This window comes from Meriones unguiculatus, chromosome 3 (assembly GCF_030254825.1).
Source record: "Meriones unguiculatus strain TT.TT164.6M chromosome 3, Bangor_MerUng_6.1, whole genome shotgun sequence".
Lineage (NCBI taxonomy): Eukaryota > Metazoa > Chordata > Mammalia > Rodentia > Muridae > Meriones > Meriones unguiculatus.
Window position 1 is genome coordinate 145,611,318 of NC_083351.1, and position 16,744 is coordinate 145,628,061.

General features: G+C 38.1%; 1 protein-coding gene across 7 annotated transcripts in view; it reads right to left on the reverse strand.

Annotated features, from left to right (window-relative positions):
* The window catches only part of Gabra4 (gamma-aminobutyric acid type A receptor subunit alpha4), a 91,536-nt gene that overhangs the window by 61,714 nt on the left and 13,078 nt on the right, over window positions 1–16,744 (reverse strand). For 6 of the 7 annotated variants that reach the window (XM_021659944.2, XM_060380722.1, XM_060380721.1 and 3 more), the window contains exons 3-7: window positions 15,374–15,441; window positions 14,170–14,390; window positions 13,928–14,010; window positions 11,269–11,412; window positions 3,157–3,309 (exon numbers count right to left, since the gene is read on the reverse strand). The exons of the other annotated variant lie outside the window; for it this stretch is intronic. In XM_021659944.2, coding sequence (XP_021515619.1) covers window positions 3,157–3,309; window positions 11,269–11,412; window positions 13,928–14,010; window positions 14,170–14,390; window positions 15,374–15,441 — 669 coding nt within the window. The remainder of the gene's footprint in view (window positions 1–3,156; window positions 3,310–11,268; window positions 11,413–13,927; window positions 14,011–14,169; window positions 14,391–15,373; window positions 15,442–16,744) is intronic. 7 annotated transcript variants of the gene reach the window in all.

Below are 16,744 nucleotides of genomic sequence, written 5' to 3' on the forward strand. Positions count from 1 at the left end.
GTTAAGATTTTTTTCAAGTGTTTTTACTCAGATTAATGCATTTAATCCTCACAGAAACCCTAAGAGATAAAGCAATTCAGATTGTATTAACATGAGAGCTAAGAAGCAGAAGTAACTCACTGAACACCAAAACTAGAAAGTGACACTGGAGTCAGAACCATCACCTGTACTTGTAAGGTCACCTCTTCTTTGTGGATATCTACGTGAGGCCACAATTTTCTGTTAAATTCTTCAAGGACAGGTAAATGTGATATGTACTCAAGTGAATGTATTGGCAAATCTTAATAGAAACACAAGATTTAAAATATTTTAATGATGTCAGATGCAGAAAATTCAAGATCTGTGTGTGAATGTAGTACGGTGTATGTCTGGCCATAAGTTCATATGCAGGTCCACATTAGTGCTTATTCATGGAGGCCAAGTAAAATGGCTGGTGTCTCTCTCAGCACCTTAATTCCTGTGCCAAGGTCTGCAACTGAGCCTGGACCTCATCATTTTGCCTATACCATCTGGCCAGTGAGCTCCAATGATCCACTTGTCTGCTCAACCACCCTTAACAGTGCAAGGGTTACAGACACTTGAAACTATCCATAGCTTTACATGGATGCTGAGGATCTAAACCCAGGTGCCCATGCTCACACAGCAAGCACTTTACCAAGAGGGCCATCTTCCTGTGCCCTTGATTACTTTATGCTAGAACAAGCTAAAGGGCACGTGTATCATTTTCAGCCTCAGCAGCCCTCTCTTGCCCAGTCAGGCTGCCTCTGAACATGATATGCAGACTCCAAATCATTATGAGTGCTAAATAAGACAAAGAATGATAAGAATTTCAGTCTATATGGGGGTACACACAGAAAAACATTTTCTTCAAAACTATGAACAGAATAAAATGAATTTCCTCTTTGTTGGGTATGTATGGGAAAAAGTACAGAGTATTCAATAAATATCCTGTATTAAGCACTCTTTAAACCCTTACAAGTTCTTAGACTGCTTCAGCCCCTGCTTTTTCGATGGTCATTAAGGCTTTGGGTGCATTGTTAATATTGATGTCCCGCTTGTAAATAAGCACTCCACCTATATTTATTCTTTGCACTTTGACCAAGGGTGAGCTTTTAGAATGTTCACTGCACATCATTATGATAGGGTCTGAGAGCCGCACTAATTTTAGGGTATGAAAATACAAACATAGAGGCAGTTTAATATTATCTTCACTTGGCAGAATAATAGTAGCAGGTTCAACCCTGGGTTTTCTCCCATAGAGCAGGCTTTAAATACAATTAAAAAAAATGGTTTGTTGCACACACAACATTCATTCCACCATTATACCCAGGTTCATCGTTGTTCACAGGGCTCACAGCTGGGTAAGACTGCTGATGACTTTTCTCCCCAGCAGTTTACAAAGACCCCTCCAATCCTATGAAAGCTAGCCGGAAGGAAGAAAACTTCCTGGTGAGTTCCAAGTTGATTTCTCCATGTCATATGACTTAAGTATACTCTGTCTTTAGCAATAGGGTCTTCCTATCATGTTCTGGTTGGCAACTAAGAGTAAACTCAATAGCTTATATTACTTAAGGAAGCTAAGCAACAATTTGAGGGGTGTCATCCCACATCTGGCACAGGGCTTTATTTGACAGTCTAATGTTTCAAAAAGGAGCATTGTCCACTGTGTAGGCTAATGCCTATTAAGTGCTATTATTTAAATATAAATAGATGATAGATAGATAGATAGACAGATAGATAGGCAGATAGATAGAAAAAAGGAAGGAAGCATGAAATAGTAGATTAGTACATGTCTTCTGGACATGACAGAATTGCTGCACTCATGAACTCACAGGAGTGTTTCAACTGTGTTGAGGACAGAAAGACACCGTTATCTCTGAGGATGGGAAGTGCTATGGTGTGACTCGGAAATCTTCCCAGAGGCCCATGTTTTGAATTCTCTGGCTCCAGCTCACAGCACTATATGGCAGTTGGTGAAGCCATTAGGAGGCAGAGACTGAATGTCAGATGTCCATCATTAGATGGCCTTTGAGGGTTGCTCCAGTCATGATAATAGCTCTTTCCTTCCTCTCCATAACTGAGACAGCAGGTGCTTTATTTTCCTTTCATGGTCAGTTCTACTACTGTTTGTGTCACAAACAATAATCTAACTGAAACCACGAGTCACAATAAACCTTTACTTCTGGGCTGTTTTTTTGTTAGGTAATGTTGTTCTAGCAAAGTAAGATAAAAGGCTCACATGAACTCACAAGCCTTTATACAGCTGTTGTATGATAATTGTTGTGCCCACAGTTAAATCCTAACAAACTGAACGGCAGAAGGGAGACATTGGCTTATCTTGAGAGATCTATGCCTCCATTTTAGAAAAAAGTCTGACAGTTTTCTTCTCTTTCCCACCACTGAATGATGTTAATAAAGTCGACATAGCATAAAGAATAGATAACCATACTACAATAAATAGATTTAACTATAAGTATAATGATATGAAAGCATGCATGAAATATAAATGGCTTACTTAACACAAAAATGTTAAATCTGTATGTTCCCATGGATTATTTTTTAGAACGCTATTGGAGAACCACAACAAGAACAAAAAGACAACGTACTGGTTTAGAAAAGAAACGGACGTTATGCACAGAGAACACAGCAATGGGCCCGGAGACTACACTTAGAATACTTCCCATTCAGTGAACTTCAGCCATTTGCATTTTCTCCCCTTCGCTGAAAACCCAAGTTGTTCTAAGGCTCTCATGCGCAGTCAGCCATGACTTTTATTTGTTTTATTTTAAGCTGTCTGTGCCTTTCATTTTAACACCTAGACATAATTTTAATTCAATTACCCAGCATTACGCTAGCAGCTCAAGAATGTCACTGAAAGTGAAATTATATGCACATTTCCATTTGTTCTTCACCTGACTGGTTCTCAAAAATGGAAATCTGACAAGACGTCAGAAGGGACAGAGTGCCCTTATCTCCCCCGGCAACAATGTGTTATATTGACCAGCTGGAAAATGAAAGCTTAAATAGCTCCTTATTCAGTTCAGTTTGTAAACTGGAGCATCATATTTTTCTTAGAAATATCAAATGGTTCTTCCCATGAGTCACCATCAAAAAAGTTATACGAACAAAAACACCCAAGAAATAAACTAAAATTACCAAATACAGTTCTAGCTGGAACAGATTCTTTATTTATCCAGAAGGAAACTTGAGAAAGGATCACTGTCATAATGCATGGGATATACGTCTGAATCATAAAATAGCCCATCTTCCGTCTGAGGTGGAAGTAAACCGTCATCACAATATATTCACCTGCAATGAAAATGCAGAAAATATATTATTGGCCGTGTAGGCAATTATTCAGTTACTTCATGAACATATGTGAGACTAACAGTCAGCATTCTGAGCAAAGGAATTAACATTGAAATGCATATTTCAATGAGAATTTCATAGTCCTGTACTGTGCTTGGGAGAGCAAAAGAGAATGACATTGAAATGATCATTATCATCATACAAAAAAAAAATTTGCTGTTTTTGTATGTATAGTTTCATCAATTTAATAATTGGGTTATAGCTTCAAAAAGATGGCAGGGTTTTAAAGGTCTAATATGCTAAAGGAATTAGATTTCAGTTTTCAGTATTTGTATATACATACGCTTTACTTAGATGTATATGTTCATATACATATGAACATGTGTGTGTGCATACTGTATGGTCACTTTCAGAGGTTTCCTAGACATTGTGTAACTTATTTTGTAGCCGTCCACCTGATTTTATTTATTTTTGTGATAAGGTCTGTCAGTGAACTTCAAGATATTCTTTCATATATATATATATTAATATAATATATATTATATTAATTACAGTTTATTTACTTTGTGTCCCAGTTGTAGCCCCCTCCTTCCTTCCCTCCCAATCCACCCTCCCTCATCTCCTCCCTGCCCCTCTCTAAGTCAACTGATAGGGGAGGTTCTCCTCCCCTTCCATATGAACCGAGCTTATCAGGTCTCACCAGGACTAGCTGCAATGTCCTCCTCTATGGCTTAGCTAGGCTGCTCCTCCCACGAGGGGTGGAGAGGTCAATGAGCTAGCCATAGAGTTTATGCCAGAGACAGTCCCTGTTCCCTTTACTAGGAGAGCCACTTGGATACTGAGCTGCCATGGCTATGTCCGAACAGGGGTTCTAGGATATGTCCATGCATGGTCCTTGGTTGGAGAATCAGCCTCAGACAAGCCCCTGTGCCCAGATATATCTGGTCCTTGTGGAGCTCCTGTCCTCTCCAGGTCTTACTAACTCCCCCTTCTTTCATATGATTCCCTGCACTCTGCCCAAAGTTTGGTTATGAATCTCAGCATCTGTTTTGATACACTGTTAGGTAGAGTCTTTCAGAGGTCCTCTATGGTAGGTTCCTATCCTGTTTCTTGTTTTCTGCTACTTCTAATATCCATCCTATTTGTCTTTCTAAGTAAGGATTGATCTTCTTACCCTGGGTCCTCCAAGATAAGCTTCTTTAGGTGTACAGATTTTACTATGAAGATGAACTGGTCGGCCAATGAATCTTTGGGCTCTTTCTGTCTCTGACTACATAGTGCCCAGATTGCATGCACGTGCCACAGCTGGCTTTTCATGTGGATCACATGGATCTGAACTCGGGTCCTTATGCTTCCAAGGCACATTACCCCTTGAGTAATAATCTATCCAATTGCAGTCTTCGTCATTTTAAAAGCAGAAGTTAGGCTTGTTATTTATAGGAAAATCAAACTAAAAATGTAAAAGCACAAAAATGCATAGATATAAAATGAAAAGCCTAATTTTGGAAGGACATGGAATACATAACTTTCTAAAAAGTTATACAAACATGAGTATATTTTCAAAAATATTTCATACTTTTACATGTACCCAAGTATAGGGAGAATCTGGGTTAATTGTATTTCTAAGTGCAGCATAGATGAGTAAAAGTACAAATAAATATAACTGAGGCATAACTTTAAGGCCAGTAAGTAAACAAATAATAAACTTTCTGATAACTAGTTTTACTAGAATGATTATATAGACAATGTCATTTAGGATCAGATGAATATTCACAGAATAAGTCATAGATTTATAAATCTTTACTCCCATGTGTGTAAAAATGGAAAAATCAGTAAAAGGTACCCTGTTAGAAGAACATTTAATTTTTTCATAATTAATAAAAAGAAGATATCCCCAAAATACTAATGCATGTAACAGTTATTGGAAAGACAGAAGACACTGAAATGTCTGAATATTGTGAAGGAGGAGGCAGAAAGATTGTAAAAGCCAAAGGATTAGAGATTTTGCTGTGAGACTGTATCTTCTAGTAATAACTGAAGCTAAACCCATAGTTTTACCATCATGGCTGCCTAAACATGAAATGAACAAGGACAATACCAATGGTCATGACAAACAGAAAGGGGAAACCCCCATAAGGCTCCAACCCTAAGGAACAGTAGGCAGCTGAGAAAAGTGAGGGGGTGGGAGAGGAGGTCTTTTCCATGGAAAAGCATAAAAAATTGGTTGTCCAATGCCAACAGAGCCCTGCAAATGTAAACACAAATAATACACTATGAACTGACAATGTTGTATTTAAAAATATGTGTGTGCATATATGCATTAATGCATTCAAAAGCAGGAAACCAGAGGCCATGAATTTGAAGGACATTGTGAATGAGTATATGGGAGGGTTTGGGAAGGAGGAAAGAGATAGAAAAAAATGTAATTATGATCTCAAATGTTAAAAAAATGAAAAATTAAAAAAAAACACCTGGAAGTTTTGGGGAGAGAAACAGCGCCAGCAATTTTCTAACAGGTTGTTTGGATGTATACAAAACAGTTTCAAGTGAGGAGAGAGTGAGCTAAAATATTTCACCATGAGATTCCCGTGAATTAATTTCATCTTTTAAGAATTAAATTCTCTACATGTAGACATCCAGTTAGACCAGCACCATTTGTTGAAGATGCTATCTTTTTTTCCATTGAATGGTTTTGGCATATTTATCAAAAATCAGGTGTCCATAAGTGTGTAGGTTTATTTCAGAGTCTTCTATTCGATTCCATTGATCCACCAGTCAGTTTCTATGCCAATACCATGCAGTTTTTGCTATTGTTGCTCTATAGTACAGCTTGAGATCAGGGATGGAGATACCTCCAGAAGATCTTTTATTGTAGAGGATTGTTTTAGCAATTCTGGGTTTCTTGTTATTCCATATAAAGTTGAGAATTTTTCTTTTAAGGTCTGTAAAGAATTGTGCTGGTAATTTGATGGGAATTGCATTGAATCTGTAGATTACTTTTGGTAAGATGGCCATTTTTGCTATGTTAATCCTGCCAAGCCATGAGCATGGGAGATCTTTCCATCTTCTGATATCTTCTTCTAATTATTTTTTCAGACTGGAAATTTTTTTCATACTTGGTTGGTTAGAGTCAAACCAAGATATTTTATGTCCTTCATGGCTATTGGGAAGGGTGTCGTTTTCCTAATTTCTTTCTCATAGCATTTGTCTTTTGTATAGAGGAGGGCTACTGATTTTTTTGAGTTAATTTTGTATCCAGCCACTTTGCTGAAGGTGTTTATCAGCTGTAGTAGGAGTTCCCTGGTAGCATTTGGGGGGTCATTCAGATATACTATCATATCATCTGCAAATAGTGATACTTTGACTTCTTTCTTTCCTATTTGTATCCCCTTTATCTTTAATTGTCTTATTGCTCTGGCAAGAACTTCAGGAACTATATTGAAGAGGTATGGAGAGAGTGGCCAGCTTTGCCTTGTCCATGATTACAATATGATTGATTTAAGTTTCTCTCCATTTAGTTTGATGTTGGTTATAGGCTTGCTGTATAGTGCCTTTACTATGTTTAGGTATGTGCCACTTATCACCCTGCACAAAAATAAAGTCCAAGTGGATCAAAGCCCTCAATATCAAACCAGACTCACTAAAGCTGTTAGAAAAAAAAGTGAGGAAGAGCCTAGAACTCATTGGCACAGGAGACAACATCCTGAACAGAACACCAACAGCACAGGCTCTAAGATCAACAATCAATAAATGGGAATTCATGAAACTGTAAAGCTTCTCTAAAGCAAAGGACACTGTCATCAGAACAAAACAACTGCCTACAGATTGGCAAAGGATCTTCACCAACCCAGTATCTGACAAAAGGCTAATATCCAGAACATATAAAAAAACTCAAGAAATTAAACAGCAACAAATCAAGTAATCCAATTAAAAAAATGGGCTACAGAGCTAAACAGAGATTTCTCAATAAAGGAATATCGATTGGCAGACAAACGCTTAAAGAAATCCTCAACATCCTTACTCATCAAGGAAATTCAAATCAAAATGACCCTGAGATTTCACCTTACACCCATCAGAATGGCTAAGATCAAAAACTCAAGGGACAAGACATCCTGGAGAGGTTGTGCTGAAAGAGAAACCCTCCTCCACTGCTGGTGGCAATGTAAACTTGTACAACCACTTTGGAAATCACTCTGGTGCTTTCTCAGACAATTAGAAATAGTGCTGCTTCATGATTCAACTATACAACTCCTAGGCATATATCCAAAACATGCTCAAGTATACAACGAGGACATTTTCTCAACCATGTTTGCAGCAGCTTTATTTTTAATAGCCAGAAGCTGGAATCAACCCAAATAACTCTCAGTTAAGGAATGGATACAGAAATTGTGGTATATTTACAAAATGGAATATTACATGGCAATTAAAAAAAAGGAAATCATGAAATTTGCAGGCAAATGGTTGGAACTAGAAGAGATCATCCTGAGTGAGGTATCCCAGAAGAATATATACGGTACATACTCACTTATAAGTGGTACTATACCTATAAGATAGGATAAACATATTAAAATCTGTACACCTAAAGAAACTAATCAAGAAGGAGGACTCTGGGTAAGATTCTCAATCCTCATTCAGAAAGCCAAAGAGAATAGACCTCAGAAGAGGGAGAAAACAGGGAACAGGACAGCAGCCTACCACAGAGGGCCTCTGAAAGACTCTACCCTGCAGGGTATCAAAGCAGATGCTGAGACTTATAGCCAAACTTTGTGCAGAGTTCGGGGGATCTTATGAAAGAGGTGGGAAATATTAAGACCTGGAGAGGACAGGAGCTCAACAAGGAGAGCAACAGAACCAAAAAATCTGGGCACAGGGATCTTTTCTGAGACTGATGCTCCAACCAAGGACCATTCATGGAGATAACCTAGAACCCCCACACAGATGTATCCCATGTGTCCAAGTGGGTCCCATAGTAAGGGGAACAGGGATTGTCTCTGACATAATCTGATTGGCCTGCTCTTTGATCACCTCCCCCTCAGGTGGGAGCAGCCTTACCAGGCCACAGGGGAAGACAATGCAGCCACTTCTGATGAGACCTGATAAACTGGAATCTGAAGGAAGGGGAAGAAGACCTATCAGTGGACTGGGTGAGGGGCATGGGTGAAGAAGGAGGAGAGAAGGTGGGATTGGGAGGGGAGGAGGGAGAGAGCTACAGGTGGGATACAAAGTGAATAAACTGTAATTAATAAAAATAAAATATTAAAAAATTAAATACTTCTCATTTCTTGTCACTTGCTTCTAATTCTTAAGCCTTTTGTGGTATAATTCAGGTCCAAAAGATAGTACATATTTAATATATATGCTACTTAATTAGTTTGGAGTTAAGTATTCTTCAGTAAAAAATGATAGAACACTGCCTGTTATAAAGCAATGCACCATCTCCAAAAGCTATGTCCTAGCATATTGATGACTGTATTTTTGTGTTAGAACCATTTAATATTTGTCCTCTCTACAAACTGTTAACAGTATGAACCAGACTGTCAGTAACTCCCTAGGATTACATAGTTTGCATGGGTGAAATTCTGTGCTGTTGGCCTGGTAATTCTCCTTACCCACCAAAGCCTGGAAAGCATTGTTCCATGCTGCTTCCATGAGCATGCTCTTTTAGAGACACCCCCTTCATATCAGCATTTTGTCAGTATATTTCTTAAAACAAACAAAAAAACCTTCTTCATTTCACAGCATTGTACAAGATCTTCCCATAAACACTCTAGTTTTGTCTTGGTTTACTAATACAATGACATCCTAGACTTTTTTCATTTTTATTTTTTTATATTAATTACATGTTATTTACTTTGTATCCCAGCTGTAGCTCCCTCCTTCATTCCCTCCCAATCACACCCACATCTCCTCTGTGGCCTAGCAAGGCTGTTCCCCCCTCATGGGGGGGGGTGTCAAAGAGCCTGCCTAAAATCTGTACACCTAAAGAAGCTAAACAAGAAGGAGGACCCAGGGTAAGTTGATCAATCCTCACTTAGAAAGACAAATGGGATGGACATTGGAAGTAGGAGAAAACAAGTAATAGGTCAGGAGCCTACCATAGAGGGTCTCTGAAAGACTCTACCTAGCAGTGTATCAAAGCAAATGCTGAGACTCATAAGCAAACCTTGGGCAGAGTGCAGAGAGTATTATGAAAGAAGGGGAAGTTAATAAGACCTGAAGAGGACAGGAGTGCCACAAGGACCAAATATATCTGGACACAGGGGTATTTTCTGAGACTGATTCTCCAACCAAGGATCTTGTGTGGATAGAACCTAGTGTCCCTGCTCAGAAGTAGCCCATGGCAGTTCAGCATCCAAGTGGGTTATCCCTAGTAAGGGGACAGGAACTGTCTCTGACATAGACCTTTTAAGAAAATTTACAAAACATAGAAGACCTATAAATTTTGGGCTGTGACACCTCAGCTGTATGAGCCAAAAAAGTTACTTAAATACATTATGTTTAAATGTTTCCATTAAAAAATATTAGTTTAAACAATGACAAGCTCTCCTGGCACAATGGCATACTTGGAATTCCAGCCCTCTGGAGACTGAGAATGAAGAAACTCCAGTTTAAGGCTATCCAGGGCTACACAGTAAGCTTCAACACAACCTGGGCTATATAATGCGATCTTGTAACAAAAGGAGGGTGGTAATCACGTATTGAACCCTAACTTACAATGTGGTAATATAGGAACTGGTCTTTGATAGGTTAGGGGATAAGGGTAGGTCTCAAGGGCAGCATTAGCGTTTTTAGCGACCAGTCGACCTTGGCTGTCCTTTCCTGTACTTGCCATGTGAGGACTCTGTGAAAAAGGACTTTTCCATATTCTTGGGAACCAGCTCTTGGCAAACACTGAGTCCATTGGCTCCCTGACTTTGACATTCCCAGATACTAGAGAAACAATATATATATATATTGGTATTTTGGTATATATATATAGTGGTATATATATTGATATTTTGGTATAGCAGTAAAAGGGAATCAAGGCAACTTTCAACTATCATTATTTTTTTCTAGTAAAATACGTATGGAAAGAACATTATTTTGGCTGTAAGTAGCCAATTTTACCGTTAGATGTGATAGAAGCTAAACCTTTAGATTCTCTCTATTCATATTTCAAAATCCAAAAACCATCAGTATAGCCACTTGCCATATATTGTATGACAAATATAATGTGTATTCTAATGTACTCTGTAAGCATGTTTTTGATTTTGCTTTTACTTCGGAACAAAGAGCAAAAATGACACCATAAAATTGGGCATTATTCAAAGCAACTTGAAAAGCACCACAAAAATCAAGCCAAGCTTTGCTCATATTTTGTTAAAAATAGTTTTAATATATTTAATTATTGGCTTTTGTTTCTAAGTAAGAAAGATCTATTCATTTCTCCTGTCTCACCAACTGAGAATTTATTTTAAACTGAAGTAAGATTACAAATATATAAGCTCTATTTCTGGAAAAAAAATTCCCTGAAAACAGTGAATATTTCAATGAAAGAGATATTATAAAACTCCATTGCTGATGCCAAGTGGCACATTGACTTTTGCCATTAAAAATCTCACCAGGAGGGAGTCGAGGAGAGATCAGTTGGCAAAGTTCTTGCAATAAAAGCATAAAGACCTAAGTTGAAAAACCACAGTTTTAAAAATCCCGAGGAGGTAACACAGGCTTGTAATACCAGACTGGGGAAGCTGAGATTGGGGGATCCCGTGGCTCACTGATCTGCCCATCCAGCCTACAAAGCTAGCCCCAGGAAAGTGAGAGACCCCAAAAATAAATAAATAAAAAGGATGGACATGGAGGAATGACCCCCTTTCACTCTCATCTCCATGTACCCACCCACATCCCCACACATATGCCTTCACACACACACACACACGCACACACACGCAAACAGGTATGCACATGCAGTAGTCTCACCTGTAATAGATTTGATTGTCTCACTTGATACAGTCTGCCCAATTAGGTCGTATTGCACTAAGCTAGAAGACTCCTTTGGCACCTCCACTGACTTTTCGGGGCCTTTAGTCCAAGTATATATCATCTCACTCTTGGGATACGCATCTGAATAAGAGCAGAGAGCGCACTTACACTCAGGACTTCATCTTTGTCAATAATAAAAGTCAACACTTAGTGTGGCAAATGCTCAACCAAAAAAAAAAAAAAAACATAGAAAAACAATACTCATGTTTTGTTTTTTTTTTCCAAACATGTATATAATTTAGAAAACTGCGGATACTAAACAAATTACAGGTTTTATTCTTTTTATGTCAAAAGATGGGATGGGGTAAAGACTAAAACTAAAAAAAAAAACTAGAAAGCTACATTTTTATTGTTGTACGTTGTCGTATTTTCATTCCACTGAGGCAGTGTCTTCTTGTCTGTCTGTACTTGAGCAATCCTAACTCCTTTCATCCCACACAGCTCTGCCATCTAGAAATGGACCAGATGCTGCCTCTAGCAACACAAACAGAACCAACAGAACCGAAACAAGTTCTCCTTGTGAGGGATCTCTCTGGGGGTCACCACTTCTAGAAGCTGCCTCTGGCCAGTGCTCCTGTCTTTTAGGAACCTTTCTGCAGGGTTCTACCTATGTCGGCTGCAACACTCTTCATGGACTAGAACTACACAGCCAGGTCCAGTACCTTTACAATCCTGCAATTAGGGCACTTTCCCTTCTATCTTCAAAGAATCCACCCCAGTGGCAATTTGGGTACATTTTCTGTTATTCCTTGTTCACTGCAAATAGAGACCAGCTGCTTGCTTACCACTCTTCCCAGAACAGACAGCTTGGCTCATGCTCAGATAAGTTCAAAAGAACCAGGATGAATTATGTGTCACTCTCCCCTACAAATACCCCTAAAATGGCTGGATCGCGGGAGGTCCCTGGTGAACTTGTTTAATCCTTCAAAAGGAAGCCATACCCAGAGAGGCTTTCTTTATAGATGACCTTGAAAAACAAACTATGAGGCTTGAGTTATCACTGATCATCACACAATTCATGTCAGTATTTATCTCTGGAAGTGTATTCACAGTGATATATATTTAAACTCTTGCAGACTGTATTTCTGTCTGTGATTTTGTAACATCGGGAATCATCTCTTCTATACCCTACTTTGATAGAATAGTATTTTTCTTGCATGGTCTTTCATATTATTATTTTAAAAATAATTTAATAGTGATTTTTTCCCAAAAATATTAAAAATTAATTATCCTGGTGAAAAAATCATTTGCTGGTATGGCATACCTCTCTTTTAAATTCCTAATTAAAAAAAAAACTCTCCAAAGGGTGGTTCCTTAATCATATGTGAAGTCTGAGATAGGAGCAACTTTGCTTTAGTAACTAGAAGAGTGCTTCAGATGAGAATCGGTGAGGTCCTGGGAGGAGAAGGCTTTCTCAGATAACAACTGTCTTTTGTAAAATTCGAATTATTACAGTAAAAATACAATCTTAATACTGGCCCCAGTAAGCTCACCCTCTCTATGTATTTTTCTGTTTTTATCTTGTCTCATTTAATCATTGGTCAGGGAGCAAATGACTTCCCTTAGCCTCAAGTTAGCCCACTGAGTACTGTGATTACTCGGGTTATAAAAAGAATGGTGACTGCCGATTCTCATTAAGTCAAGCAATGAGCAATGAGAACAGCAGGCACCAGTTTCACAATCAGTGAAATGAAGAGTCTGGAGCAGTAGTAAAAGCCGGCATCTATTTTTGGTAGGTTCTGATTGAATAGAATGTTGGAAGCAGACCTTACAAGAGCAATCACACTTTGCTGCCATCCCAGAGAAAGGCGCTTGAGGAAAGGAGCCTCGCACTCTTTACTGCCCACTCATGCTCTCCTCTTGCCTCCATCTCCACTAAATGTTCCAAACACATCTATTTCATGTTTGCTCCTTTTGTGTCTAACCCATTGCCATGTCTGATTGCACAGAAAGAGCAGCGGACACCGGCTTTCCTGGACTTCTGCCCCAGCTTGTCTTTAGGCCATTCTCCATAGGAAAAAAAAAATGTCAAAAGAGGACATCTTCGTAAAAACCTTTCAAAACTTCTTCCAGCTTTTAGATCGAACGGGGCTCCTTAATGGAGTCAACACTATCTCATTGACTTTCGTACCTCACCTCAAGTAGGTATCTGGTGCTAGCTCAACCACTGTTAAAAAGTGCTCCCTATGAGATTTTAACTCAGGTTATTTCATGAAAGCATAAAACTTCCTTCACCTTTTCCTTAGCTTTCTTTAAAGGATTTTACTTGTCACTGAAGCTTTTAAATCATACCCCTTCAAAACGTACTTTCTGTGATGCATTTATGACACAAGCTGTTTCTGAATCCCTAAGTTTCAAAAAGTGTCCACAGATCCATTCGTTATGACTCAGTCTTCCATGGCCATCTATAAAAATAGGACAATGTCTGGGGTACCACTTTATATTTTAAAAATCAATAGTTTCTCAAAACTCAAGCTTTGCACAATTTTTCTCACAGATAAAGGATTTAAAATGCTGGATAATTAAAACTGCACACATATATATGAGATTGAATAGCATAATCAGAAATTTGAACAGCACTTATACTGTAACTTACAACTCCCAAATTTCAAAGGGCAGGCATGACCATCCATAGGAAAATCCACCAGTCTCATGGGACACTCCGCACTTATGGTGAGTCTATTGTGGAAAAAATGCAAGTAAGCAAAATCAGCCCTTTTTGAAAATTAATTTCACAGATTCGTAAAATGAAAAGATGGAAAGCAAGAAGGGCAGGAAGAGCAGCACAGGAAGGAAGAGAGAAGTAGGGGTAAGAAATAAAAAAGAAAAATGTATTACCTCATTGTGTATAAAATAGTGCCATTTCTCATAATTCTAAAAAGTTTATTTGGAGCTGTCATATTATGTGATACAGATTTCTTTCCATTCCTGAAGAAAGTATCAGGGGTCCAAACTTTGGTGACCATCATATTGTTCAACCTCAAAATTTCAATGGGGCCATCATATTTTAGTCTTTTGTCAATCCATGTCTGTCTGAAGAACACATCCATTGTGTATTCCTAGGGAAGTTGGTTTGTGACATAGTCAAGTCACAGGTGATTACATAAACATATAAATAAAAGGTTCAATAGGTGCTAGCCCCTACCCTTTCCTAGTCATAAAAGACTACACCAGTAGATACTAACAGAAGCAGAGGTGATCTAAATCAAAAGAACAAAAACATACTCAGCAAATATACTTTGTTACGTCCACCTTGATCCCTTCAGCTTCTGTATTCATAAGAAATATATCATATATATTAGTGACTAGGGACTAATTACTGTAATTAAATAAAAATGGCCAACTACAGGTAATTAGGGATGCACCTTGATTTATATCAAAGAACAAAAAATAGTTAATTGTAACAAGTATCATTACATAATTACAGACATTTCTGTAAGATGAAGCCAACTTTAAAAAAAAAAAATTTGTTTTCACAAGTTTAGTAAAAAATTATCCAAGGAACCCAAGACTTTAAACCATTAGGAGCTTCAGGTCAAAGAAAAAAAAAAGTAAAGTAGATTTGTCATTGTATTTACTAAGTATATTTAATATAGAAGAGCACAGCTGAAGAGATGAAGACTTCCTGACAAACACTGGCCCTTTTGACCTCTTTAATCAAGGCATGGAGGGATAGAAGCAGAGCATTGGAAACAAGCAACTGAACCTGAGAGGAATATAAAAACACAGACGTGTGATGTTCTGCGCACAACTAATTCATATCTAAACTACTGATGATCTCCCATTTTTCTCCTCCTCTGTGGTTCCCACAGAAGGCCTTTCTGTGAAAATAGTTACAAGGGAAGACCTCTTTGTTGATAAAGGTTTCAAGTCAATAAATGCTCAAAACGATAGCTCTGGGATTCAGATTTAAATTTTTCTCTTTATAGAATTTTAAGTTGAATCAAGCATTGGCTTTGTGTGATTGGCAATGTAATAAATATTAACTGTCTCATTTCTGGCTTATTTTTCTTCAAACCTCAAGAGAGTATCAGATACCTACCATTTCAACATCAGAAACGGGTCCAAAGCTGGTGACATATATGTCAGTTTTCACTTCTGTAACAGGACCTAGTAAGTATGAAGTAAATAGGTGTGAAAAAAATAATTACCAACATTACAGCCTTGGAGGACTAGATAATTAAAAAGTGAATACAGATATAACATGTCATGTTCTTGCATGCATAGTGGCTTGTCAGTGAGATAACAAGTCTCTTTTTGAAAAAAAAAAAAGTGTTAAAGATTAGTTTAGAATGGAACCAAATCAACCCAAAAGTAAAATAAAGAAAAATATTGTTTGCTTAACAGGCAAATAGACACCCCAATTACTTATCAAACACCTCTTCCTACAGAGATTTATGACCCCTGGACACTCTTATAACAGGCAGTGCAGACACACCAAAGCTTTTAGCCTTTGTGATTTTATTTTCCCTTTTTATTTTTGTTGTCTATCATCTGATTGGCCTCTAGAAAGTGAGCTGTTCAGAGGAAGAAACAGCAGGGTATGGGAGTGCAGAGAAGTAAAGCTGTGGCCACTCTAAGGAGTCTTTGGGGAGTTGAGAATACTTGTAAAGGACTTCCAAAATGATTAATGTCACCTTTAACAACAGGCACCCCATCCAATGGTGACTGAGATCTTAAGCAGGTTCTTTCATCAGTTACCACCTTTCACGCCGTGCCACCTGTCGGCTGCAGGATCTTCAGCAAGTTACTTAACTGCTCCATTGGATTGCAGCGCTCACACCTGTCTCACAGAATCTTTTTAGCCATCAAATGAAATGCCGAGTTCAGTGGCTTCCTCATGCAACAGTTCATCCCGTATTAGTTTCCCTCTGCTGCCACTGAGACTCTTCACTAGCTAAATAAATGCCAATCATGAGCAATTTTGTGAATATTTAGCCCAGAGGGGAAAAGGTAGGGTCATAATGCCAGTATTCTGACAGAGGAAAATAGACAAAAGAATACTGCCTTTCTCTGGGTTTAGACTATGCTTTAAATCTGGAAATTTCTGTAATTCAGATTCAACTCAACAGTCCTTTCTAGTTTTACCAATTTTGTCTGGTCATATATCTTCAAAGGCAAAGATTTTAATGAGTATTAAGTGTATTAGCTGTAAATCACTTTCCTGGAAGATAATATGTTCATAGTGTATTCAGTTGTGGCAGTAGTTAGTTATTACAGATAGTTCAGCATTTTACCACCAATAAAAATATATAAATCATTGCTCTGCTAAACGCTTTCCTTAAATGATGGTTTATAATGCCACATGATGGCCAGAGGCCACATACTCTGTAGCTGGATATTATAGCATATGTTATTAAAATAGAATATCACTTGGATACTGCTTGGAAAATTGGATTTATGCCAAAAGAAG